We start from the raw sequence: 27,509 nt of genomic DNA on the forward strand, positions 1-27,509 counted from the left end.
GCAGAGCGGTGTGCGCCACATGCCATGGCAGGTAATGGCTACTGCAGGTACTTGAGAGGGTCATGATGCAGGGCAGTGCCTAAATGCCAAGAAGCTTCTGCAAGCAGTCAGGGTGCATGGGTGAGAGAAGCTCTGTGGGGTCTCTCCCAGAGTGACTCACTTTCAAACTGAAAAGTTTCCTTTAAACAGCCAGGGATTTTGCACTGATGGGGAAACAAACCCTGCTCTGCAGAGGAGAAGCCTCTGTATCTTTGGGCACACATAAACACAAACACCTCCGGGATTTCTCCTCTGAGAGAGCCCCTGCCTGCTGAGAAGCTCTGCAGCCTTCCCCCAGCACTGCAGCTCCTGGGGGGCTAACCAGCAGCCAGCTGAGACTTTCAACCAGCTTATGTTTTTAATGATGAAACGGCTTCCAGCTTACTGAGGCAGGTTGAGTCCTGCTGCTGGGTAGCTCAGCCTGGGGGTGACCAGGACAGTCTCCTCTGAAAACCCCTGGGATTTAGCAGATAGTTACTGGAATGGCTCCAACCGTGGGGGTTTTTCAGGCAGCATCTCCACAGCCCTGTGTCTCTGATCACGTACAGAAGGATGGTGGAAGCGCCTGCTGAACCATGGCTAGCGTGTGCCTTGGAGGTGTCCATTCATGTTCTGGCTCCGGCTGGCTGGGAGCAAAGCCTGAGGCAGGGCATGGGGACTAGTGGATAGAGAAACAGACTCGCAGAGACTCGCTGTAGCAGCAAGAGACGAGGGAGTGTCGCTGCTCCTCTGGAAACACCATGTGGTAGTTCCACACCTGGAGTGGAAGGTCTCTTGTTAGCCCATGCTCACGTGCCTTTGCACCATGCTGTCCTTGTTGAGTTAATGTGGGGTGTCTGGCACGGGCACTGGGAAGATCCTCTGGTACCTGAGAGCCCCAGCTTGCAGAACGCCCTCAAACAGCCCAGCTGAGGGTCCCCCAGGACTCTGCTGGCAGGGATTGCCTCCAGGGCCAACACAAATCTGTGATGACTAGCTGCAAGGGGATGGCGTCGCTTGGCACAGACTAAAATACACCTCTGGTGGAGAGCCAGGTGGCTCCATGATTCATTGTGTCTTACATCAATGTGGGATTGTTCACACATTGTATCCGGGGCGGATCCTGGAGGCATCTTTCTAAGGAAGGTTTTGGACCGTGATGTCTCAGCTTCTGACAGATGGGTGCTACCACGTGGCACAACCCGCACGCTGCCTGCTCCTGCCCTCCTGCAGCATCACACACCACAGCAATATGAAGGCATTTATTCCCCATACAAGGTTTCCTCACTGGAAATGATCAGTTAAAAGCTGCCTCAGGAAAAGGGTTAAGAAAAGAAGAATCCAGTCTCAACTCTTTGCAATTTTGAGAGCAAAATGCAAGCTGCAGATGCAGGCTGCAGAGAGCTGTCCTGTGCTCTTTTGCTGCCTTTAATGTCCCCAGCCTCTGAGAGGGCACCCCAGAGAAATCAAAGATGCATCCTGGGTGACAGTGGCTCGGGAGACTCTTTGTTATGTGCTGAGAAACACCTGTACAACATCCTCAGTACCCTTTGGGGCAGGGAGCCTCTAGATACCCGTCTTCTTTTGGGCTTGTCCATAGCTCATTGGCACATGGTAAACTACCAGTCTCACACAGCGCTGCCCCAAAAGGGTTTTTCTCAGTGCTCCACCTCCACAGCGAGGTAATTCCTTCAGGGAGGCTGTAGGAACCGCCTGGTGCTGCCACCTCAGCTTTGCCCGTGCAGGGGAGCAGCAGGACCTCATCCTATTGCATTGACGTCAGTGGTTTTCCCCTCGCTGGCTGCTGAAGCCCTCGCACCACCCGGCATGTGCAGACAGATACATGGAGCTCTGCTGCAACCCAACCCACGCTGCTGGCACGCTCCGGGCCGCAGCGGTTGCTTTTCGATTCCCTCTTGCACAGACACATCTGTCGGCTCGGGGCACCCCGCTCAGCCCCCACCGCAGAGCTGCAGCCGTGCGTGCGGGACGGAGGGAGCTGGTCCTTTCCCTCACCCGGCTCGTGGCTGTCTCTGACTCTCACCGATGCTCCCGGGCATGGTGTGGCTTCCACTGAGGCTTGCCCTTTCGGTCTATGAAAATCTGAACTGTAAAGTCTAGAAAACAAAAGGTCCTTTTTCAGTAAGAGGAGGCTGATTAACATTCCCTCAGGGAACCAAAGGGACTCGTCACTGTTCTGAGTAAATGTGTTTTGTTGTTCCAAGGAAAAGTCTGACTCACCTGGCGGAGGCTTCGGAAGCGGTGAGGTCTCTGCAGCACGCACGTGGCCGTTGAGACGAGCCCTGCAGTACCAGGGTGTAGCGGAGGTGTGAAGGGCTGCCTCCTGCCCCAGGGTACCCAGCATCAGCCTGTCCCCTAGTCCCCTCAGCTGCATGTTGTTCAGTGCTTCAGGCTCAGTGTTGCCAAACAGCGCTAGACGCTGTGCCTGCATGCTCTCACACCAAAAGAAGGGGCTGGTTTGGATCGGGGTGTCTCTGGGGGTGTTTGGAGGTGGCAGCAGGACCAAATTCCAGACCTCGGTGGGTACTTGTGCTCCTCTCCCCTGCCCTGCGCTGCTTGCCAGGCTGGCCGGGCTCCAGTTAAGTACCGAGCAGGTCAGGCATCCCTCAGAGGTTTCCCTGGGAGCTGCCTGGACTTGCTCCGTTTGTAACAGTTGTGCCATCAATCCTGGGAAGGTCATAGCCCTCTCTGGCTTTTTCAGGTAGGTATTTCAGCACTTACCATGTCGTCTTCATTTTTGGAAGCCCCAGAGGAGGGAGGAAGGCTGGAAGGGGGGGAGGAAGAGGATGGAGGAAGACAGCAGCCGTCTGCCTCCTGCCCAGATTCACAGCTCTGTCGACTTCCCATGTCAGTTCTGATGTGTTGGGCATGGTGCCACTTCACTTCTCGTGTGTCAGACTCCTGCAGGGCTTTCTGGAGCCGGTGGTGAGGGGGAGGTGGTCTCGCTGCGTAACACAGGACACAGGGCAGAGCATTCCCAAAGGACAGTTGGGCAAAGCAGCTGCTTGGGCCAGCTCACAAATTTTATTTGTTCTTTTTTAGCTGACAAATTGATACTTTGTCTTTTATGAGCGCACCCTGGGTAGGGCCATGCCCAGAGAAATCTGCTCCGCGCAGACAGGTCCATTTTAGTTAAGAGACAAGGGAGCTACCAGCAGTGGTGGTCACAGAGGATTCCGCGCTGTTGCTGCCCAGGGGTGTTCCCAGGGTGAAGAAGGACCTGGAGAACAGTCCCTTGTTCCATCCTGCATGGCCTGAACGCTCCAGCCGCCTCACCCCCTGCCCCAGCCTGCAGCCCTCGGAGCCACTGGGGCTTCCCTCCAGTTACACACGAAACAAATCGTTGGTTCTAAGCAGCAGAGGTGACAGAGATTTTCAACTTTTTCTCCTCATTTGCGCAAGTGCATTCCAGGGAAGCACTCCTGAGTGTTATTCATAATCAATATTTGTTCCTCTGAAAATGCTCATTTATGTTGGGTCAGCTCACTGATACCTGGGTGTTTATTTTGCTCAGATTCCAGACACAAGTAAACATGCATTTACAAAACCTACACGATCTTGACTGCATGGTTATCTGCCTCTCTTGTTCTTGAAATAATTTTTCATTCTTTATTTTTGCAGGCTGCTTCTGCTGGGAAGGTCGAGCTGCTCTGCAAAGCCCCTGCACATCTTGCTGTTACTGGCACGGCTCCGTTTGCTGGTGATTGTGCTGAGCTGCGCAGAGCCCAGGAGGAAGACTTTCCTCCAGCCACTCCTATGGCCACTTCAGTTTTCCTCAGCCAGCTCCAGCTCCCAGCTGTGACCAGAGCATAATCCTCCAGCCAGTCTCCCACTCCTCCTGATTTCCCTCTGCTTTCTCCTGAAAACAAAAAAGGGGCATTTACAGCCTGCTAAGCACCTCTTCCACCCCTTCCAGCCCTTCCACCTCGGAGAAGCTGCATTACCATGGTCTAACCCACCTGCACGACTGTGTAACTATTTACAGAGTCTAGGGATATGTTGTTTGCTAATCGTGTTTGGGGCCTTCAGGGTGGGGAAATCCAGGATGACGCAGAGGCTTGTTTGTGGTGGGATTTTTCACTTCACTGTCAGCACACCCGCACAGTTGACTGGCGTGTGCTTCTCACAGGCCTTGCTGCTTAAATACAAAACATCCTCAGTAAATTCAGCTTAGCCCAGGTTGTAACTGGGGTCACAGAGCCCTAACGCAAGCAGATTTTCACACCTGTGCAACACAGGGGGTGGTTAGTGATCCATCGGGGCAGGGCAAAATACCCTGCTGCGTTGACAAGCCCTCTGTGCACCTCATTAATTTTTTTCTGTTAATCTTCCGCGCACATGGAGAGCACAAAGTAAACGTAATGGCTTGGCAAAAGAGCCACTGAACAGCTTGGCTTCACTGCAAAACCAGCAAAGTCAAAGCCAAAGGAAAATGGTGGGTTTTTTTCTGAGGGGTCTTGCAATATCTCCATGCTCGTGTTGGCTTCGGCATTCGGGGAGGAATTTGACAGGACTGCAACAAACAAGCCTTTTTCTATAGCAACTGGCCCCTCCAGGACATCTCCGAGTGCCTTACACAATGCAAATGGAAAAGCACTGACTCGTGAATGTACTGCAGATTGAAAGCAACATTAAAAAAGCAACGCAGGATTTCAATTTGGCTTTATAAGTGCCAATAGCAGTAACAATCCAATACCCACTGAAAAAAAATTGCATCACTCTGGGACACAGAGGCCTCCTCAAGCCTGGGGCAAACGGGCCAGGATGTTAAAACACACCAAAGAGTTTTCCATCTATTTATGCATTGCTGAGCAAGTTAATGTGAGCGAAAGGTGTCAGTGCAATGGAAGCACCTTCTTTTGCGGACGCCAGCCCAGCGCCACAGCCAGGTTTGAGCTGATCTGATCACCACCTTCTTGCGCGTGAGGCATGAACCAGCTGCTGCTGCCTGGAGCTGGGGCAGTGGGGTGGGGTGGTCCAGCCGGGGTCGCTCCTGGATGTGCATGCCCACGTGCTGTTTTTCCAAAGGAGATGATTAGCCCTGAACAACACATTTTATCCTAACGACACAGGGTCATTAGGATGACACAAGGTTGAGCTTACCAGGGTTGCAAACCCCACAGAAGAACATCGTCAAAGCCCAGATGTGCTCTGAGTGCAGGCCACAAACAACAAGACCAAAGCACAGAGGCACCTTGTGCTGCTGCCAAAACCCCCCAAAAGCCCTGGTGCTTTCCCTTCCGACACTGCCTGTAGCTGCTGCAAACGGCGCAGTCCTCTGTACCTGCCCAAGCACCCTGTGGGAGAGAAGATGCTCAGCTCGAGGGACCTAACACAGATCGTGGTTCCCCAACGTTACCCCCCGTCTGCTCCCTCCAGCCGGAGGCTCGCGCTGGTGATGCGTGTGCAGTCACAGCGATGCTGAATGTCCTCCAGGTTATAAATGCTGTCTGTCAAGGACCTCGTCAAAGGTGAATTTTACCAGCCAGGAAAAAGGAGAGCGGCCGGGCGATCCCTCCCCACTGCAATCTTGCAGCCGTTACAGAAGTGAAGAGGCTTTTTTGTTTACCCAGGGAAGTAAGGAAAGGAAAAAACAACCACTGATAAGTAAAACGTTGGAAAGATTGTAAAGTGAGATCAAGGAATTTAAAGGAAGGGAATTTATATGGTGTATTTCCTGATAAAATCGGACATTTCAAAGCATCCCTTAGCGGTGTGGCAATGTTGCGGTAACCCGAAAGCATTTATGGGCAGCAGAATAGGCAGTTCCCTTGAAAAAGGGTATTTCAGACACATGATTTTAAAGGCTGCTCCGTGGCTCTGTGCCCATTGAAACGGGAAGAAACCCTCAAGCCAAAACGTCCAGCAATACAAAAAGACGTTTGGGGATTATTTATTATCATCCGTTCCCAATGCGGGAACACTAAATGCAGTAGTCAGGCCTGGCTGCTCTGGGCTGGACACTCTGCACACACAAGTTAGAGATACATTTTAATCTGCTCCCTGTAATGCACCAGTCAGGTAATTGTGCCGAGGGTGTGGGCAGACCTGGGTCTTTTTTTAGATCAGGTCAGAGCAGGCTCAGAAGTCTACAGCCGCCCTTTAGCCAGACGGAATGGGATATCATTTCTTTCCCTTTGCACCTAATTGGACCAAATTCACTCGTTAATGCAGCACCTGTGCCACCGAGGCAGTGACAAAGTGCCAGGTGTAACCTCTTTAAAGGGCTCTTCCCTTGAACAGATCCACCTGTGGTGCCCTCTGCACCAGGGAGCAACAGGCACCTCCCGAGAGTAGCAGACAGGATTGCAATGCTCCAGCTAGAGAGGGGTGAGTTGTGCGCTTTGTATTCCCTCTTCGTTTATTTTCGCAGCCTACAGCCCAACGTCGGGCGAGACTGAAGCACAGTCCCCCCTGTCTGTTCTCCCTCCATGTGCTCGTGGCGACTGCTGAGCCGCGTGGGATTGCAGGGGCAGAGCACCATCCTGACCCTTGGCACTCGGAGCATCGGATCCTCAGCTGCCCCAAGCGGATCCACCTTGCTCAGCACCAGCTCAAAGTGCCCCTCCTGAGCAGCTCTCTGCCTTCAGCCGCCGGGTGCCAGCAGGGTTTGGAGGCAGGCTGGCTTCTTGCCAGCTCAGCGCTACTCCGGGTTGTAATCCCAGTGTCTGGGTCTTCCCTCTTGCATCACACCTGGCCTGAGCAGGGCTGCACCCTGCGCACAGAGGGGCGGCGAGCAAAGCTCAGCCCAGGTGGGAGGGACTGCGCTCCTGTTAAATCCACGGCTCCCAGAGGACCCAGTCCTCGCACAGACTCACCCTTGTGCTCATTTTATGAGCTCAGGGTGCTCTTGGAGGTGTTGCAGCGAGAGCGGTGCACAGGAGAGGGGACAAGCAGCTGCAGCTCAGGTACCTGCAGGGTGCTGATTTCAAGGGCCATCTCTGCCTTTTCCATGTCTCTCTCAAGTTGTTTTTTTTTTCCTCGTTCAATCCTCCACGCTGATGTTATTTGCGGTATCAGCTCCTCTCTCCCATCCCTTCTCTTTCTTCTGCTGCTGCTTTGCATCTAGCTGGTGATTATTCTTGTGCCCTGAGAGAAATCTGTTGCAGAGATCTGAAAGAAGCCAAGACGTGGTTGTTCCTGCCTGAACAACACTGCCGGCTGGCAGAGAGACCAAGCGGTGTTTATCCTGGGTGGGGAAGGCTGCTGGATATTCTGTGAGAAATGGCACGGGATTATGCTTATTGCTCAGGCTAAGGTTTTGGACTTTTCTCAGGAGTCCATGGGTTTTATTTTATTAGCCATTACCTGTCTCATTCACCCAGCGTTTGAAGCCTATTTAAGATTTCCAGTGATGTTTGTTGACCGTGCAGCCGAACAAGCGGTGTCAGATGCTTCATCCCCTCTGCCTGAAGTGCGTTCAGCCTGCAGGAGCAAGGCTGCGATCATGTGTCTGTGCATGTGCACCCAGCTTTTCAGGGGGAGGCTGCGGTGTGCTGAAGTGTTGAGAGTTCAAAGGCAATCAGAGCGCCACGTGGTAGCAAGGAGTGTGACTGGCTGGAGGCAGTGGTTTACGCAGGGCTCGGTTGTTTGGTACTGCTGCATGTTCTTCAGCTGCTGACAGTCAGCAAGGTCAAAGTGTTGTGACTCAGGTCAGGATCAAGAGATGCTGTGAAACCAAACCCAAGGTTCTGAGGATCCGTCCGTGCGTAAGAGGAGAGCAGAGCATCAGGATGATCGCGTGGAAGCTGTGCAAGCAGGGCTCCAGGCAGGAGCGCTGCAGATACACGGCCTGTGTAGGCAGATGTTTTGGCAAGAAGGTGGAGGTCTGAGGAGGGGAGGAAGAGTATCTAGTCCCACCTTGGGTCTGTCCCTTGGACCCCAGAGAAGAGCATGGTCTGCTGCCTCACAAGGTTTCAGGCCCTGAGGTGCAGTGCTGTACACTCCAGGGGATGTGTTGCAGGGGAGTGCAGATGTACAGCGTTTTCTGGAACACTTTTTAAAGAGTTCTGCAGAGCCCTCTGTGCAGCAGCTCTCATCCTCTCCTTCCCTTGGCACCTCTGAAATGCAGGGAAACAGCCTCTCTTATGCAGCTGCTTCCTTTGTAATGCTACTGCCTAATGTGGTCCCGCAAGGGGATGGAGGTGAGATCTACCCATGGTCTCAGAAGGAAAAAATCCAGGCTGGTGCTCCAAGGAGCTTGTTAGTGTGTCTAAAAAGTCTCACATTCCTCTAACTCATCTGAAACATTCCTAGAATTAGCTAATTTACTCTCTTTTTGGACAGACACTCTTGTCTAAAGATGCTTCCCGTGTCCACTGCTCACCCTGTGAAGAGGTGGAGGGAAAACTCTCCTGGGAGTGGGGGACCAGGCTCTGCTCCTTGTCTCCTACGCAGAGAAGCTCTTGCCAAAGGGGCAAGAGCCATCCCGGAAAAGGGAGCATGGCAGTGGGAGGGAGAGTTATCTGAGTAACAATTTCAACATTACTAATAACCCTCCTCATCCAAAACCCTGGAGACCCTTTCAGAAGTCTGAAATGTTGCTAAACAAGCAATGCATCAGGGCTGTTTGCAGGGGGATCGCTGGGGGACAATGGCTTCCACTGCTGGATGCCACCAGGTCATGTTGGAGTGCTTCTTGCTGCCCCAGCAAAAAGTCCTCTTTTGGCAATGGTCACACAGATGCTGCTCCATTGTGGGGCTCCGGGGGCTGATCAAATACCAAGAGTCAGCGATGCTGTCTGGGATTTCATAAAGGCTTCTTTTTGCAGCTGAACTTTCTAATTATTCTTGTTTGAGCAAGGAGGGAGGTGGCTTCGTCTGACAGTCGCCCCTTCTCCCCCCAGACGCTGGGAGGGCTGCCCCTCTTCAGGCACCAGCTGCCTCACGCTCCAGGGGCTGGACCCCCCCTGGAGCTGGAGGTATATTCATATTTGCTATGTGGTACTGCTGCTCTCTCTGCTCTGCAGGCAAAACACAGTGTAACCACAGGAACTTTCTTCCTCAGCCTCCTCAGCACACCCTGCTAAGCTAGGCAAGTCGCCCCGCAGCCCTCACGATGATTAAGCTGGGTGTAATGAGCTTTGTGAATCCTGGGTGTCCCAGCAGTTCCTTTTGCTTGTCCCGGGAAGGGGATGTGAAACCAAATTGTGATCGGGAGGCTCCCAGGGCTCGCGTTGCAAGGAAAAACAACCCCGGCTTGCAGCTGGCTTTCCTGTTTTGGGGTCTCTGCGCAGACAGGGAACAAGTCTGTGTCCCGGCTCATATGTCTTTGCTCCAAATAACTGTGCTGGGACAGCTAGGGCTTTGGGTGCAGCTGCCAGGCGAAGCTGCGGCAGCTCCACCAGCACAGCGGTTCCCTTTGCCTGGTCTGCCGAAGACTGGGGAGAGCCAGTGTGGGCAGAGGTGGAGCTGGGGGTCCACATCGAGCTGCGCTCCAGCAGACGAAGCCAGGACACGGCCCTGCAAAGGGGGACTTTGCTCCGTGTTGGATCCGTAGGGCTCGGTCCACCTGGCTGTGCCTGGAGGGTTCTGGAAGGGCGTGCAGGCATTATCTAACAGCCGGGGTGTGTCGGGCATGGCCCTGGCCCAAGGGCATCCTGCTGCTCCTGCTGCCGCCCAGGAGGCACCCTGCAGCCCTCCAAACCCAGCACCCTGCACCCTGCCTCCGCTCCCCGCAGCCCCGCACGGGGACTGCGGCCCCAGTCCCAGCCCCAACGCCCCAAGCCCAGCTCCTTCCATGGCAGGGGGCTCTGTGTTTTCGTGTTGGGGGCCGCTCCTCCAAGCTGGGCTGGAGGTGGAGGGGAGGACTGGTATTAACTGGGCTGAACTGTAATTCCCGCCTCACCGAGCTGGGTCTGTTTGGTGCAACAGGCAGCTGCCTCACCAAGAGCCTTTACAAGCGTGTCTGTCTGCATCCAGCAATCTGTGACTTGTCCCCTTCATTTTAGGGGGAATTCCGTTCCATGGTCTGTTTCCAGAAGCAGAAACTCTGTGATTTCCAGTCTAGATGCGTTTCTGGCTGGTTTATTTCCATTTCTTCTGGTGCTAACTTTGTCTTAGCTCAAACAACAGTGCTCCTTCCCCCAGTGTCTCTGCACAGCCAGTAAATCCTCCCAGCCTGGGTGAAGCTGGCCAGCCAAGCCCTGGAAGGCACGTCTGCAGCGCCTCGGTTACCTCTGCCAGGCCTGCGATGCTCCTGCTGCTCAGCTTGCTCTGCTGCCGGAGCAAAAAGCATCGCACCTCGGATGCAGGATACAGGCTCCCTGCCTGGCTCATGGTCCTTGCACTCCAGCCCAGCCCCTCTTCCGTGCCCGGGGGGCACAGCTGGACACTGCCCAGCCTTTGCAGGGGCTGCGCCCCAGGGTGCTGCTATTTCTGATTGCTTTTGGAAGGTCCTGATGTCTGTGGTTTTTCTTTCTCGTGGCTGCACCACGCTGGTGGCTAACAGCTACCTGGTGATTAGCCTCCTTCGCCCAAGCCCCGGTTCTTCCAAGCAGAAGAGCCTGCAGCTGAGGCTTGAAATTCTTGTGAGGAGCCTGGGAGACCTCTCACTTCAACCCAGAGAAGGGAAGGGAGGAGAAATGAGGTTTGGAGGCTAATTCTGGCAGCATCAGGCACAAGAAAGATCAAAAACTCAGGGCAGGAATACAAGAGAGGAGGGAAGCTGTTGCGTGCATGCTCCTGGAACCCCCTGACAGTCCTGGTTCATGCATACTGCACGTTATTTCTGTACCTACTTAAATTAAAACCAGCCTTGTCTTGCGGACGCTGACTGGAGCCAGGCAGTTCTTCTCCCCGGGGGAGAATCCAATTTTCGCTCCATCTAGCTTGTGTTTTTGACCTGGAATGACTCTTCTTTTTATATTTAACAAATGTTCCCTCCAAGCCTTGTACCGTGCTGCACTTCTCACGGTGGTGCCTGCGGCATCATGGCACATACGTGCTCCAAGGCAGGAAAACAGAAGCGGGCAGACAGCTTATCTGGGATCCGACTGACCGCAGGGCAGAGCCGTGCAGTGACGGACCAGAGGCGATGGGAGCTCTGCGGGCAGAGCCCAGGCACGGCCAGCCCGGCCGGCTGCTGGGAGGGGGGAACCCGGGTCTCAGCCCCACGGCTGCATCCCCTCTGCCTCGGGGTTTGGGTCCAGAAATGCCGAGGAGGAGCACCACACAGGTGCTGGCTGTGGCACAGCCGGCCGGGAAGGCACCGTGGGCTACAGCACTGCTGCGGGCGCAGGAGGGACCCCACCATGTGCAGCCCGTGCTTCTCGCCCACCTGCTCCCGAGCCTGGGGAGCAGCTACCTGGAGGTGCAGCTCTTCCCACCCGTTTTCTGATCGATCCCTTCACAGCCATAGGGGTAACCTGCTCCGGACTCTGTCCTTCTCCCATCCAGGCTGGGGCTGCCTGTCTTTCCCCTTTGTAGCATTAACCAGTTAGTTAGAATTCAGAGATGCTCTGTGCCAGTATAACCTGCAACTAAAGGCACAACAGCTGCCTCCCGGAGGCACTTTCCTTCCTGCAGCACATGTCCTTGCTCCTGAGCCTCTTACGGAGCAGCTTGCCAGTCCTGTAAATAAAATCTATCAAAGGCTCAGGAGACACAGTGGGGTCCGGGATGGGAGGAAGCTAAGTGGGTTTGAAGTATTTATTCACTTCTGCAGTCCTTAAAAACCTCTCCTAGCTCTTTTGAGAGCGTTACTGGTGTGACTCATGATCCATAGCCATGCCGAGTGCCATATGCTGTGAGCAGCAGCAGACAGCAGCAATGTTTTGCTTCTAATTCCCTCATCTTCATGAGTCTGTGCTATTCTGAGTGTCTCTCCAGCAAGAGAAGAGGCTTCTTCAGGGTTATATAATTAATAGAGGGCAAAGCTGGCCTGTTCTGAGCCACCTCCGTAACAGCTCTCAACACCCAGCACGACAATTAGTCACCACTTACCAGACATGACGTACCGTGCCAGCCCAGCGCTCCTGCCTTCGCCCACGGGGGTTTATGGACTGGCTGCCCCAGAGCAACGTGTCTCTTTCTTAATCCTGTGACTCCATAGTTAATCAGTCTGAGATAGGTGAGTAAATAAGTCAGTCATTCAAGCCTGCTGCAGGAAAGGACAAATATTTCAGTAAGCGTAGCCTACTGTTTGTATGTATTACACATCAGATCCGCACAGGATATGGAGGAGGGAGCCCTGAGCTGTGGGATTAACTCCTGTCACTGAGACTTTGACTCTGGACATCCCGTGGTCCCCACTGGTGCTGCCCACCCCGAGGGCTGGAGGGGACAGGCACGCTCCCAGTGCAGTACAGCCACGGGCAATGTGCTTGGCTTTGATGTCCTCATGCACTGAAACGCTGGGGTTTGGCTGTCACGGTGGGTATGGAGCGGGACTGGCTTATTTTCCTCATCCTGACGCAAATGAGCAAGGTTCCCTCAGTGCGTTTGGTGGCAGCGAGTTTTGCCGAATGGCACGGCAGCCACCACAGTGCCGCAGACAAGCACGAGGGAGAGTGGCAGCCAGTGGGGCCCCACTTATTCACTGATGCAGTTAAACTTCCCCCACCTCCAAACAGCGTCCTGAGACCTTTTGCCCAGGACCCCCCAAAGGAAGCCCACCTTCTGCCGTGTTGGGTAGGTTTTTTTAAACGGAGCATTAAAAAAGTACTTCCTATCTAAAGCTAAGCCAGGAGCATTCCAAATTTAATAGCAATCGGATTCCTCGAGCGTCACCTCGACTGAGAGAGCAGCCACATCCACAGGCTTCCAGGGCTCAGCTCACATTGTACCAGCAAAATAAACCTTCAGATTAAACGTACACCCACTCACAGAACATGATCCTGGTGGGCAGCCCAATCTCTCTGGCCCACCACGTCCACCCTGCGTGGCGCTGGGCTCGCTGTCTACCGTGGCCTCTCTGGACAGCTTCTGAGGGTCTGGGTCCCGTGCAAAAGGTGTTACCAGTGATACTTCATTTCATTCTTAAACAAGAAAAGAAGCACCATACAAATAAAGTGGAATGTAGTTTGTAGGCCTTTTAATCCTGAAAAGCTGTTGCAAATTAATCCTTCTTGCACTTGCCCGGATGCACTGTGGCACCAGGAGCAGAGGCTGGAGGGGGGTGGAAAAGCAATACAGGATGACTTGTTTTCTTATGAGCTGAATTCCAGCTTTGCACTCCAAATCCTCGTTTTTATAGACTTTTCCGCTGAAGTCTGCTCCTGCCCGGGGCATGCCTGTGTAACCGCTCCTCTCTCTGCATTCCTTAGATTCTTCTTCTGCTTGAGACGCTGGATTGAAGAAGGGGTCTGAGGTCCCTGGTGGAGAAAGGGAGGCAAGGAGGAAGAGGAGGAGGAGAAGGAGGAGGTTTCCCTTGGACTCTTAAGCTGTCAAACCAGAAAACCGAACCATGTCACAGGTCATACAAAACCACGTGTTGCGCGTTGGACAGACTGTGTGTGTTTCCTCACAGGAGGAAACTAAGAGCTTGCACCCGGCGGGGTACCCGGGCTGCTCCGCGCTGCCGGTGGAGTACGCCTACTACTCAACGGAGGGCTGGGCTGACCCATCCATGATGGTGCGCAGCAATGCACGCCTGCTTCCCGGTGGACGGCTGTACGGAGCCCACCCCGTGTTCGAGCACGTGGCTGCCCACGCGCAGGGGAAGGGGCAGCAGGAGACCTCTTTGGAGAGACCCACTGCTCCCTATCAGCCAAAGAAGGAGGAGGACGACACCGGCACGGATCCTGAGGCTCACCTGGTGTCTCCTACCTTGGACATATCAATAGAAAGCCTGAACCAGCTGATTCTAGAAATCGACCCAACCTTTCAGCCACTCATGTGCAAGCCAGTGAAGGACACAGTCCAACCTGCTTCTCAGAGTGACACTGCTACCACCAAGAAACAAGATCCGGAGGCAATAGGTGAGGCAAAAGGCGCTGGTGGTGCGGTGGAGCCAGCGCAGCTCAGACGTAGTGAACACCAGCTGCTAGAGGCAGAGTGGAAGTCCAGGGCAGAGAGGTTGGCCCCACAGCAGCCCCAGTGAGCAGGATGAGGTGCTGTGCTCCTGCGGAGGGCTGGAAATGGGCATCAGTGACATCCCCCACCAGCCCCAGTGGGATCAGTGTGGGACACTGTCTCCTGCTCTCAGGGTTTCATGTAAAGGAGCAGAACAGAACGCTCTCTGCCCAGCTGGTGTGCTTGGGTGGCCTTGGCCTGATCACTTTTGAGATGTCTCCTGTCTGGCTAGCTCAGCAGGATCCAAAAGTCAACAGAGAGAACAGCCTTTACATCAACCTGATGTTGGTTTCCATGTGTTTGGAGAAAACATTTCTTGTTAGAAATGGGACTCGTAGCTCTCAGGAAACTCCTAATTTTTATTACCAGCAGTGACTAGAGACAGGCACTGACCTCTGGATGCGACGTGCGGCCCCTGCTCACCCCCAGAGCGGAGCCCCAGTGCTCCCGAAGGGCAGTGGAGCCTTTCCCAGGGTCAGGCTTGACCTGTGGAAGCACAAGGATTCGAAGCCAGATTTCCAAAGCCCTAGGCTAAGGTACTGATAGTTACACAACCATCCCATTTAAATGTTCCCGATCGTTTTGCCAGGGAAATTCTTTTTTTCCAGGGCTCGCACACTTCTCCAGCAGCATACCTGGCATACACAAGGCAGAACATCAGCAGCACATACCAACCCCCTCTTTCTGCCCTCGTGCCTGGGTGCCTTACGTGAACCCTTTTGCAACGCTTCCCTGTCATCCCTGCAATCCGAAGCTCTGCTGTGTGTGCTGCTTCTGATCCAAGCACTCTTGCCTGTGGCTCTTTTGCAGTGCGTTAGCTGCTCAACACGCTGTGCACAGGGTAACACCAGCAGACAGCGTGCTGCATGCCGCTGCAAGCGTTCTGGTGGGCTGGAGGACAGATCTGTGATTTGTTGAGGTGCCTGACAGCGGTCTCACTGATTCTGAAAAGCCTTATCGCCTATCCGTGTCTACAGACACGGAAATACCTTGAAAATCTGTCCCCAGGCCTCTTTCCAGGGGCAAACAGGAGGATGTTAAAGGCGTGAAGAAAATTCCTCCTGAGCCCTCACGCAAACATCTGCATGGGGAACGCAGGGCTAGAGGTTGGGAACATGCATGGGAACGAGGTGCATGTCTGCAAGTGCACTGAGCAGCAGCCCCGGCAGGTGTGAGGGTCCTGATGCTCCCGTGGGAAGCAGCTAAGCTGGAGTCGGGCAGCGCAGGGGCTGGAGCGGTGCGAGCACGCCGCAGGGCTTGGGCCATTCCGGAGCAGACGGCATCCCTGCTTCCCACTGGGATGGAAGGGGGTGGCCTTGCAGATAAAATACTGTGACAAAGTGCAAATTCAGCTCTTGGCTCCTCAGCTAGTGTTTGGAGGCGTTCAGATGCCTCCCTCTCCTTCAGGCATCACTCAAGGGCTGCAGTCCCGAGCAGCTCAGCAGGTAGCATGCTAGTGGTTTTGAAAATTTGGCTCCAAGTGTGAAACCGAACATCTGGAAATCTGGCCCTGAATTCAGTGGGAAAAGCCTCACTTCAGCTTTCATTTTCTTTTAACAGCTCTTCTTTTGTACACAAACTTCCTACTGCTGCGCAGTGCCCCTGCTCACCCACCTCCTCCTGCTCCAGCCATGCGACCTGTGCCTCTGCCACTGCTCCTGCCTCTCGCTGATGGGAAACGCTCCCGTTAGGCTCCTGCCTCCCTTTTCCCCCCCCTCGGCCATTGCAGAGGAGACCTCACAGGGCCCCTTTGCGCTTTCTAAATAATTTCCACGCTCCTTCTTTCTGCCTAAGGTGTAAGTTCCCTGCAAGCACGGCCACTTGCTGTGAGGGCTGCCAGGAGACTGATGATACCCGGAGTCCACGAGAGGGGCTTGTTCTTGTCTAGTGGAAGCCCTGAGGAGGGCTTTTATCGTAACAGATGCTGTAGCAATAGGAGATGCATTCGTGAAAGCCGCTAACACCCCCTGCTCCTGGAGGGGAGGAGATCATCTCGGCTTGCGTGACAGCTGGGCTCCGTGGTTGCGGCACTTTTGCCACTCCTTGATGCTGAAGAACTTGCCAAGGTCTCGAGCAAATATTTGAGGTTTAACCACACACGATAAGCAGGAGCGAAGGCAGAGAAGTAGGAGGCAAAAGGCCTCATTAGCCCAGCGCGCAGACGCTTTTCAGTTATTTCTTTAAAGGTCAATTAAAATCCCCATTTCTTTTCCCTTTTTGAGGGAGACATTGACAAAAAGCGCCCGGCCCAGAGCTTGCTGGGAGGGTTTGCACGCTGATACCGGAGCCAGGCGGCTCCGGAGCCTTCCCGAGGACAGGCTTTGGAGGAGCTGCCGGCTGCCAGGGGCGGTGAGGGTGTGGAGGGGGAAGGCTGCGGCTCTGGCTCCTTCCCGTGCGTGGTCCAGCTGCATCCCCACTGGGGACCAGCCCTTCTGGCTTACCCGGCGCCTCCTTGGCGGCTCTCCGCTGGCCATGCCGATCCAATCCCGTGCTGGGATCGGCATAGAGAAGGGGCTCGGAGAGTAACTTTTGTACAGACTTGTGCTTTTCCGGCTCGTCAAGCTTTATGCCCCAGAGGTCTGGTTGTTCCTCGCAGTAAACAGGGTCTGCAGTGCTCGGCAGCCGCTTGCCCCAGGCAGCTTCCCTCACAGGCAGGTCCCAGGGCAGGACCCAAGTACATAACCCCAACTGCCGGGGAACTCAGGGCTGTTACCAGCCGTTTTTCACTGCCGCAGCAAAAAAAAAAAAGGTTTTTCTCTCTCCAAGAAACACCCTTAAGAAGGGGAACTTTCCTGAACTCCATGGCAGGGCAAGAACCAGGAGCTGAAAACAAAGCTGGGCACGTTCAGACTAGAACGGAGGCGTGCGCTTCCAGCAGTGGGGGGGATGAACCACTGGAACAGCTTCCCCGGGGAGGTGCTGAATTCGCCATCGCTGCAAGCGCTTAAATCAAGTCTGAGTGTCTCTTGCTAAAAGGCATCTTCTAGCTCAGCCAGAAATGATGGCCTTGGTCAAGGAACCCAGCGACTGAGCATCGGGTACCCAGGCAGCCAGGCACATCCTTGTCTTGGCCCTGAGGTTTCACTGAAGCTCTTGGAGCAAGGGATGCTCTGTCCGACGTGCTCCCCTGTAAATGATGGCGGGCAGAAGGGCTGGGAGGTGCCTGGCCTGCCCCGAGCACAAATGGGAGAGCAGGAAGAAACCCCCAACAGGGTATGGGCACAGAAACTGCCTTGGGAATTATTTCTCTAAAGAGACTCGTGCAGGATGGGGGAGAGGAGGGGAGAGCAGCCGGCCTCTGCCCTGCGCTGGTGCTTGCTGGACACCTGCAGCTTCCAATTGCCCTTGTCCCGTGTGGCATCCCGCTGCCTCCCGCTCCGCAGCCACGGTGTGGATGCTCCTCCACCCAGCCAGGGTGTGCAGACCCACGTGCCTGCTGCCGTGGGCACCCTCCGAGCCTGATGTCATCCCTGGGGGGAGCAGCCAGATGTTTTTCGCTTGAGTCAGGTACAACCAGAGCGGCTGCTGGAGGAAGCACCCGCCTCTCCCTGCAGGTCTCGGCAGGCACCGGCTGCGTAATGCTGGCGGGGGGGGTCTGTGCAGTCAGACATGACCGCAGGTAACCCCCCTCCCCGGGGAGCCTGCCAGCGCTGGGGGGGGTGGGGGGGTGGGGGGCACTGTGGCTTGGTGGCTGTGAGAAAATCAGCCCTCACAGGGTCTTAGCAAAGGCCGGTGGGGGGCCATGGGGGGCTCCCTGGGCCCACCAGTGGCAGGGCAGGCAGAGCAGAGCCGGAGTTAATAGCGAGGAGAGCAGAAATGTGTGTCCCTCACAGAGCTTAGCTAACGAGAGGCAAACACTGAATCGGTAACGATCTCCTCTTTCTTCCTGCAGACATCAAGTACATAGAGATGACACCAGGCAGAGGCACGTGTGGGGAGCTCTGGCAGGGCACCCCCCACCCCCCACCCATGCCCTTCTCAAGGTCCCCCCAGGGCAATGCCTTCCAGCCCCAAAAAGGGGGACTCAGAAGCAACTACAGCACCAGCAGCAACGTGGTTTTCTTGAGCCCACCCAGCCCCGCGAGCCCCCGGGCGGCCACCCCCAGCTGTGCCGCCTCCCCGACCTGCAGCAAAGGGACCGAGTGCATCGCCGTGCCCCGGCAGTGCGTGGCTGGCCAGGTGGACAGCATCTCCTATGGCCCCGGCGCGCTCAGCACCTCCCCGGGCTTCGACAATTTGCTGAAGCCTGTGCACGTGGTGAGGGCCCAGCAGAGGGGCAGCTGGGTCTCCCAGCTCTCCATGAGCCCCGGCTCGGACACCAGTTACATCCTGGGAAGGTAAATGCCGCCTTGTGTCGCAGTCTCAGGCTGATGGTGGGGATGGAAGGGGCACAGGGCAGTTACCCCAAGTCCTGCTGTCCAAGACCTCCTTCCTCATGGTGGGAGTCGATGCCACACAGGGCTGGGGATCCACCACTCTGGGGGGGCTGTGCATCACATCCCGGCGAAACAACCCCCCCGATCTCCTTCTGCTCTGTCTCCCTCTTGCAGCAGCACCCACTCGCTCCACAACGATGACTCGGATGCTCACCCTGCTGCCTGCCACGCTGCTGACTGCCCATCCCCTGCCAGCTCCCTGGGCAGCCCCTGCCCACCCTCCCCGAGCATCAGGTCCAACTCTGGAGAAGTTTTTGGCCTGAGTCCCCACCAGCCCAGGGCACCCTGCGCCACCATAGCAAACACCTCCCCATCCCAGAAGGGACAGGCCAGCAGCTGCCCCCCCTCCATCCTCAACTCCACAGCCGACATCCCAGTGCTGCTGGTCAACGGGTGCTTGGAACAAGGAGATGCATCTTCCAGGCCGGCCAAAGCCCCCCCAGCTTCTGTCAAGCAGATCCCCCTTCCCAGCTGCAGCCCAACCTTGAGGCTTGGTGGCCTGAACAACGCGCTGTCGGCACCAGCACTCTCCTGCGTCTCGGACAGTAAGTCACCTCCCTGCCGTAGGGCAGGGCTGGCGGGGGGAAGGAGCTGTAGACCCCAAGAGCAGCCAGGAAAGGGGGAGCGAACACCGTTTTCTACTCTGGTTTATCTGTGGGTTACAGACGTGAAGGACGGGAGGTCCTGGCTGGAGCTGGAGATCCTCACTGGATCTCCACAGGGTTGCAGAGCGCTCCAGCTCTTTGCTGATGACTCTGCATCTCAGGGTTTTGCCCACCAGGGTGCTGGGGTGTGTGCTCAGAAGGCAGAAACGCTCTGGTTCCCTCGGGAGATGCAGGTACACTTACTTATTTATAGCACCTGAGAATGAGAACTGTCCTTTTGTCATTTCATGCTTGTCTGTGGGCCCAGAATGGGTGGGGAGGAGGGGTTAGGGTTCCAGTTTGCTCTGGAGAACATCTAAAGATGTTCTTTAAACCAGAGTTTACAAGGTCCCTCATTCAAGGGTAAACACTAGGGCTATTGTTCTTGGGAGGAGATTAGCAGAGGCAGCTCTCAGAGCAGAGGGTTTTAATTGGGATTCTTAGGGGAATAGCAGGAGAGTTTCGTGGGTCAGATCTTCAGCTGGTGTAAGTCCCCATGGTCCAGTGGACTTGTGCGGGGTTGGGCAGACTGGCACTGCTGGGAGATTCCATGTGCTGCCTCTCCACGCTCCATCACAGCCTGCCAAGAGAGATAATTACATGGAGAATGAATTATTCTGAGGAGCAGGGAGGAAGCTCTGTTCAAAAGGATTGGAAAAAAACCCTTCAACCCTGGGCAGCCTGCAGAGCGGTATCTTTGCTGGGGCTCTGCATGCTCAGCGGTGTCTGCGGTGAAGGTCTTTCAGGACCTTGACACCATGAGGTCTCTTGCAGGTCCCCTCAGGGCTGGGCAGCCAACCATGAAGTTTGTGATGGACACGTCGAAGTACTGGTTCAAGCCGAGCATAACGAGGGACCAGGGTAAGGCAGCCAGCGTCTCTGCTGGGGTAACCCCGTCTTAGACTTGCTGGCTGCAGGACCGCAGCCTGTTCCCCGTGCTGGAGTTCGCCCCCGTGCAGCATCTCGGTCTGGCTCTTGCCCATGATGACTGAGGTCCCATGGGGACCTGGTGGTGGCACTTTATAGTGGGGGCTGATGGGTGTGGAGAGACCCCCTCACAGGTCTAGGGGGAAGGCTCAGAAATACAGGTTGTACCACAGCCCCTCTGACCCCCCTCAAGTCCCCCAAAGCCGCTCCTGCCTCTGTGCAGCTACTCAGCACGGCCTGGGCAGGGGCTGGCTCTGTCCTGGGGACCACAGGGACCCGTGAGACCACGCTGGGGCCCCTCGTCTGCAGGGCCACTGCAGTCGGTACCCGCACGAGGGACATGCACGTCCTCGGCAAACACTCCCGAGTATTTCTCGCTGCTGCCAAGGAACGACTCCCCGCGAGAGCATCGGCCGGACACGAAATGCAACGCGGGGAGGTTCCACCTGTTTTGCTTGGCTGAGCCTCCGCCTGTGCTTTGACAGCGATCCAGCTGCTGAAGGACAAGGAGCCAGGCACGTTCGTGGTGCGGGACAGCACGTCGTACCGGGGGTCTTTTGGACTGGCTATGAAGGTTCCCGTCTCCCCATCCGGCAGCCAGACAGGTACAGGGACTTGCTTGGAAAGGTGGGGTTTTGCTCTGAGGATTTAATTGAAACTAGTCAAACCAAAGCAAGCCAAGAAGCTGCAGGACTCCGCTTGTGTGACAAACACTGGCAGCAGCATCTGTGCACCCCCATCCCACCCCTGCACAGGGGCTGGCATCGCACTCTCCATGCAAAGCAGAAGCCCCAGTGGATGCCCTGGGATGGGGCCCTGGGGCGGGCAGGGGTGAAACAACGGTGCTTGTGCTGATGCTGATGCTGCCTTCAATCCCGCTTGCAGGCGACGAGAGCAGTGACCTTGTCCGGCACTTCCTTATCGAGTCGTCTGCCAAAGGGGTGCACCTGAAAGGAGCCAGCGAGGAGCTGTATTTCGGTGAGGACGGTGCCATTGCCTGCAGCAGCCCTGGCAGCCCCAGGAGCTGTTTCCAAAAGCCCCTCGAAGCACCAGCCAGGTCCCCCTCAGCATCCCTGGCAGCCCCAAGCCCCTCAAAGCACCGGCCGGGTCCCCCTCAGCATCCCTGTGGTGTGTGCTGTACAACCACTGGCACAGGGACCCTCCGGCCCCAGGGTCCTGCTGGTGAGGCTGTGGTAGGGGTCTCCAAAACAGACACATGGGGCGGGGGTTGCAAAACCCACATTTGTGGCTGTGAGGCCCCACATAGTCCAGTTTAGCCCCCTTCTGAGCTCCCTGGGACACTGATGTGGGGCCAAAGGTGGGTGGGTGGGAGGTTTTGGGCGCCAGGACCCCCCTGACTCGTGGTTCTGCGTTGCAGGGAGCCTCTCTGCCTTTGTCTATCAGCACGCCATCACCCCGCTGGCACTGCCCTGCAAGCTGAGCATCCCCACCCGAGGTAGGTGTTACGGACAGGATCGGTGCTCCGAGCCTTCCTTCCTGCCTGTCTGGGGAGGTGGGCGAGGTCCTGCAGTGGGGAGGGGGCTGAACCCGGGTACCCCTGCACTGGGGCTGACTGCCCTGGCTGCACGTGGAGCAGGGACCTGCAAGAGCTGGCTCAAGTACGAGACGGCGGCGACTTGCTTCTGCTGGGGATGGAGGGGGGTGAGCAAAGCAGCGGGGGGCAAGGGGCCACTGAGGGTGGGCAAGGAAAGGAGGAGCAGGGAGATGGGAAGCGAGCAGAGTCAGGAGAGGGAGGCAGAGGAGAATTGAATTAATTACTGCTCTAAACCCCTGCAATTTAAGTGGTCCTGGGCTTTTGGGCCACCTCTTGTGAGATAAGGAATCACTACCCAGTGCAAAGTGGTGACCCAGAGCAGCCTGACCCGTGGCATCAGTGCTCCTGCGTGTCGTTTGTGCAGACCTCGCTGACGGCGAAGACAGCCCTGACTGTGCTCCCGAGTCCACGCCATCCCTGCTGAAGAAAACCGCTGGTGAGGAAAGGAGCAGGCAGCTGTCACCGGGGGACAGTCACGCTGGCAGTAGCTAAGCTGAGGGCGTACACCCGTGCTTTGGGCTTTAGCCCTCACCTATCAAACACCAGGCTCTATGTTTTTTTATATCACCCATTCTGAGACCGTTCACAGCAGAAGCTGAAAAGCCAGCGCTGCCCTTGGGGCTGTGCAAAGAACCAGGTCACCCCAGCGCATCCGTGGGTGCCGGTGCAATGTCCCCCTCCTGGCTTTAGCACCAGGCTGGGGACACCTGCAGGTTTTCTTCACATCCTCAGATCATGGAACCTGATATTTTTAGAGAAAGGAGACTTTTGGTTCTCACGACGGTGAAGTGAAGCTTGAGAACACAATTCTTGAGGTCACAAGGCTGATAAAAGACCCACAATTCCCACAATTTTCGATAGCCCCTGATTTTTAAGCTTCTCCTGATCGGCTTCAGCTGGTATTGAACATCTGGAGTTTCTAGGAGAGGGATGGGGCAATCAGGGGCTGGTTAAATTGCTGAGGGACCTTATAGGAGGCACGTGGAAACAGCACAGCAGGACGGGGAAGGGTCTTTGCTTCTCTTCTACACCTGGGTGCCCCCAGCCAGGGTGCAGCAGTGGGTGGGCTCCGGGTGAGAGCAGAGAGCGATGGGCAGGAGACCGTGCGGATGGGTCACGGCGCAGTCGAGGGAGTCGGGAACCACTTTGTTTTGCTGGAAATTCTGAAAAATAAGTTGGCAAGCTGAAAAGTTTAGTTTGACCCAGAACAGCCCTTTAAACAGCTCAATCAGCCTGAAATGTCATGTTTTAGGTTGGCCTTCAGCCGTTAGTTGGCTTGGGGTATTTCTGCTTTTCATTAAAGGAAATATGTAATAAACAGGAAAAAAAATCCAAATATGACATTTAGAATCCGGAAATTAAATACTTTGACTTTTAAAACAATTAGTGCAAAGCATTAAAGTAAACCAAAATAAATTTGCGAAGAATTTCTGAGTCACCAAATCTTTAATTTTAATCAAAACAAATCTGACCCACGTACGCGTCGGGTTCCGCAGGAGGATGCCTGGGACCCAGCCTTGGACCCGGCCCCGTGGTGCTCAGCGCGGTGAGACGCCAGCGTGCTGCGGGGCCGGTGCTGAGCCGGGCTCTGTGCTCTCCTTGCAGTGTGCAACGTCTTGTACCTCAACTCGGTGAACATGGAGACGCTCACGGGAGCCCCGGCCATCCAGAAAGCTGTCTCCTCCACCTTCGAGCTGGAGACGCTGCCCACACCCACCCTGGTGCACTTCAGGGTGACGGAGCAGGGCGTCACGCTGACGGACATCCAGAGGAAGTAAGAGCTGCCGCCGCGGCCGAGGGCTGACGGGTGGCAAGGTGCAGGGCAGAGTGGAAAAGCGTCTCGCCCGTGCCCACCCAGCGCCCTCCTTGCGTCTCAGCCTGCCCGCCTGCTGATCTGCAGCGCGGCAAGGAGAACTTGCCCGCTAGCACAAACCCGTGCTGCAAGCCGGGGGGGGTGGGCACGACCCCCCCCTGTTACAGCACCGGGCACGATGCTGCTGGCGACATCTCAGGAGTGGGAGGCAGGAGCTGGTGGAACCCCCCACCAGGAGGTGCCGGACAGGAGGCACCCCGGGGAGCAGGACCCCACACCCCCCTTCCCCAGCAGCCACTAATTCTTCAAGCCGGGCTTCAATTTGCAAACGCCCGTTTCTCCGAGCAGCTTCTGCCCAGGGCTTCCCTCCTCTAACGCCAGGCTCTCCTCCCCGACAGGGTCTTTTTCAGGCGACACTACCCCTTGGCTGCCATCAGGTTTTGCGGGATGGACCCTGAGAACAGAAAGTGAGTAGTGGGCTGCCAGCGGGCTGGGGGCTCGCATCCCTGCGCTTCCCAGCTGCTCCCGTCTCTGCACCGCTTCGAATCCCAAATCCCAACCGCCGGCTGTGCAGCCCCTGCGCCGGGCTGGGGTTTAGCTACGTGTAACCCTGGGGTTTGCGGCTGATGGGATGAATTAAATTCCAGCCTTTGAGTAAATCCAACTCTGCTTTTCCCTCAGGTGGCAGAAGTACTGCAAGTCCTCGAGGTAAGAGCCACGCGGGGACCTGCCGTGCCGGTGGCTACCGGGGGGAGATGCTGCCTGGCCCAGCCTCGCCTCCCCAGCGGGTGCATTGCAAAGCTTTGCTGGGCAGCCAAGAATCGAAGCTTAAAAACGCAGAGGGGATGCAATAAAAGTTAAGGTGGCGGCAGGGTGGGACGTGGGGCAGATGGGTGAAGCTTTACGGGGGTTCTTGCTCAGTAGGTTTTGATGGGGGGCTTGGCTGAGCCCCGTTCCCTGCATCCCCTCACGCAGAAAGCCCCCATCCCAGTCCGTCAGCCTTCCCAGGGACTCGCGCACTGGGCTCGGGAAGCGAGTTTCTCTCTGGCTCTCCCTCGCATTCATGAAACTCTTTGCAGCTGGGGGAGCCTTGCCAGAAACGCTTCTCCCGGCTGTTTTGCTTCCAAGTAAACGTGATCGGGGAGCAGGCCAAGGTGGAATTGCTGGAACCGGGATTTTGCTTTGTGACTGGGGCTAGTTTAAGCGTATTCCTTTGGATTCCTGGATGCAAACTGAATAAGTCTCTCTCCCCTTTTTCAAAGGATCTTTGGGTTTGTGGCCAAAAGCCAGACAGATTCGGAGAACCTCTGTCACCTGTTTGCAGAGTACGACACGGTGCAGCCAGCATCGCTTGTCATCGACCTTCTCTGCAAGCTCCTGCCAGGCCCGTAGAGGACAGAAACCCCAGGACAGCTCAGGGCTGGCAGCTGCCACACGCTGCCGAGCTTTTGCCGCTCCCCTTTTCCTGCTTCTGGGTTGCATTTTGGCAACGGCTCGTATTTATATATTTTTCTTACGCACTGTCACGTCAAGAGTCTCAAAGATTTTATGCTCTGGTGGGATACGTTCCTCCGAGACCCTCTGCGGGGCATCCCCTGGCAGTGCTCGCTGCGGTGGCCAGCGCAGGATGGTTGCCCACGGGGAGCTGTGCCGGGCTGGGAGCGGAGCTGCGGGCTGGGAGCTGTGCTTACCGTACGGAACCGCTGCCTCCTTCGCCTGGCTCTGGAGAACTGAAATGTTCTGGCTGAGATTTCTACTGGCAGCGGGGGATGCCTATGCTTGGGGTGTGCAAGCTGAGGTCCATTCAGTGGAGCTGAGCTCCCACCTTTGGGGACTCAGGCCCCCCAGCACCACGGGAGGGGAAGTTTGCTGCAGGCAGAGGGGGTTGACCAGCATCAGGAGGCGGTTTTGCAAATCAAAGCATATAAAATCATTAGGCCCTGCTGAAAACTCCTGCTTCCCTCAAAGATCAAGAAGCATCAAAAGGCAGAAATGTCAGAGCAGCGTGGTTTTGCCTAGTGCTGGTAAATTCTCCTGCCCTTTTTTGCAACGCGGGGTTACAGGCTAGCTCAACCTCCAGGCATCACAGCAAGCTGAGAAATAAATGTTGACATTTTCATGACAGTAAAACATTGGCTTTTTGGAAATGACTTGCATGAATTTGGGCCAGATCCTCAGATGACGTAAATTGGCGCAGCCTCGTGGAAGTCAGCGCTGCCGTGATTTACACCAGCTGAAGATTTCGCTTTTGCTGTAATCGCGGAGCGGCTCCGAGCCCACCATGCAGTCGCCTCCCTTGGCACTCGCTTACCTGGTGCCTCTGCATCGCTTTAACGTTGCACCCTGCGCTAACGAACCCTGCGCAGGGGTATTTGCAATAAAGCAGTGGCTCGTTCGTCTCACCACAAACACCGCAGCGGTGTTAGCGACTGACCGACGTGACTCTGCTCGCTCCAGCTGCCCAGCGTCTGCATGCGCTGCACATACAGAAACAGTCGCTCCCCTCCAGCCGAGCTGTGGCAACGATAAAAAGAGATACTGGGGTAACTGGGGGAGAATGGGGGGAGCACCCAGCTCCAGGATGAGAAGCTGACAGCTCTGGCCCCCCCAGGCCATCTGCCCGAAGCTCTGCTCGGCCAGAGCCCAGCACCCAGCCCAGTGGGCTCCGTGTGCTTGTGCCGTCCCCGTCCCCGTTCTGCGAAGGTGCAGGGGAAGGCGGCACCCCAAGCTCATGGGCAGCTCGGGGGGACACGGCTCAGCCCCAGCGCCCCGGGCTTCTGCATCCCCAGGCCCACAGGGACCCCAAGCCCCCTGGGGTGTACAGGATGTGACCCGCTGCAGTGCGCGCTGCAGCCGGCAAGGGGCCCCAGCACAACACCATCTGCCCTGCCTGCACCCTGCCTGTCCCCTGCCTGCACCCTGCCTGCACCCTGCCTGTGCCCTGCGCCCTGCCTGTCCCCTGCCTGCACCCTGCCTGCACCCTGCCTGTCCCCTGCCTGCACCCTGCCTGTCCCCTGCCTGCACCCTGTCTGTGCCCTGCGCCCTGCCTGTGCCCTGCCTGCACCCTGCCTGTGCCCTGCGCCCTGCACCTGCCTGCGCCCTGCCGGCACCCTGCCTGTGCCCTGCGCCCTGCCTGCACCCTGCCTGTGCCCTGCCAGCACCCTGCCTGTGCCCTGTGCCCTCCCTGCGCCCTGCCTGTGCCCTGCCGGCACCCTGCCTGTGCCCTGCGCCCTCCCTGCGCCCTGCCTGTGCCCTGCCTGCACCCTGCCTGCGCCCTGCCAGCACCCTGCCTGTGCCCTGCGCCCTCCCTGCGCCCTGCCTGTGCCCTGCCGGCACCCTGCCTGTGCCCTGTCGGATCCCTGCCTGTGCCCTGCCTGTGCCCTGTCTGATCACTGCCTGTGCCCTGCCTGCACCCTGCCTGCACCCTTCCTATGCCCTGCCTGTCCCCTCCTGAGCCCTGCCAGTGCCCTGCCTGTCCCCTGCCTGCACCCTGCCTGTCCCCTGCCTGCGCCTTGCCCACCTGCTGGGAGAGGTCAATAAGGGCAGAACCAGCGGTGCCCACAGAGCTGCTTTCATTAACCAACACTCATTAGGGCTGCGCTGGCTGCAGGAGCCCGGCCTGGGACGCCGCGGGGGTTGCAGCCCACGAGCCAGCGCTGCTTTACGCCGTCGCCTTTATTGCGATGCTGCCCAGGACGGCGGAGGCAAGTGCAATGGGAACAGCAGCACGCCAGGGCTTTGGCTCCAAATGGTGTTTGGGGGGGGGATCACGGTGCTGCCCCCGAGCTCGGCCAGCGCCGTCCCCACATGCTGCTCCTTGCATCGTCAAACCTGGGGTTTTTGACGGTTTGGAAAAAAACCAAAACTCTTTTGCAGAACTCCAGCCACAACGGGGATGGTTCATCTCCTGGGGAACGGCGCCGTGGCTGCTTTTCCCCGCTTTGGGACCACTTTGGGACAGGGAACGGGCCCATCGCCAAGCGCCGTCTTCCACACGTGGAATTTTTATTTTATTGAAAACCCTTTTCCAGTGCAGCGGAGCTGGAGCACGGGCGCAGCCACCACGGGGACAGCTCAGCCAA

At 56.5% G+C, this 27,509-nt stretch overlaps 1 protein-coding gene across 1 annotated transcript; it reads left to right on the plus strand.

Annotated features, from left to right (window-relative positions):
• The first annotated feature begins 6,810 nt into the window (after positions 1-6,810).
• Positions 6,811-26,109, plus strand: TNS4 (tensin 4). The gene is made up of 13 exons (XM_056362708.1): positions 6,811-6,947; positions 13,305-13,958; positions 17,945-18,389; positions 18,603-19,033; positions 19,907-19,993; positions 20,545-20,664; positions 20,945-21,037; positions 21,438-21,515; positions 21,979-22,050; positions 23,220-23,388; positions 23,826-23,894; positions 24,109-24,135; positions 24,690-26,109. The coding sequence occupies exons 2-13, from the start codon at positions 13,445-13,447 to the stop codon at positions 24,817-24,819; spliced, it is 2,235 nt and encodes a 744-aa protein (XP_056218683.1). The 5' UTR covers positions 6,811-6,947; positions 13,305-13,444; the 3' UTR covers positions 24,820-26,109.
• The last annotated feature ends 1,400 nt before the right edge of the window (positions 26,110-27,509 follow it).

Source organism: Falco biarmicus, chromosome 17 (genome assembly GCF_023638135.1).
Source record: "Falco biarmicus isolate bFalBia1 chromosome 17, bFalBia1.pri, whole genome shotgun sequence".
Classification (NCBI taxonomy): Eukaryota; Metazoa; Chordata; class Aves; order Falconiformes; family Falconidae; genus Falco; species Falco biarmicus.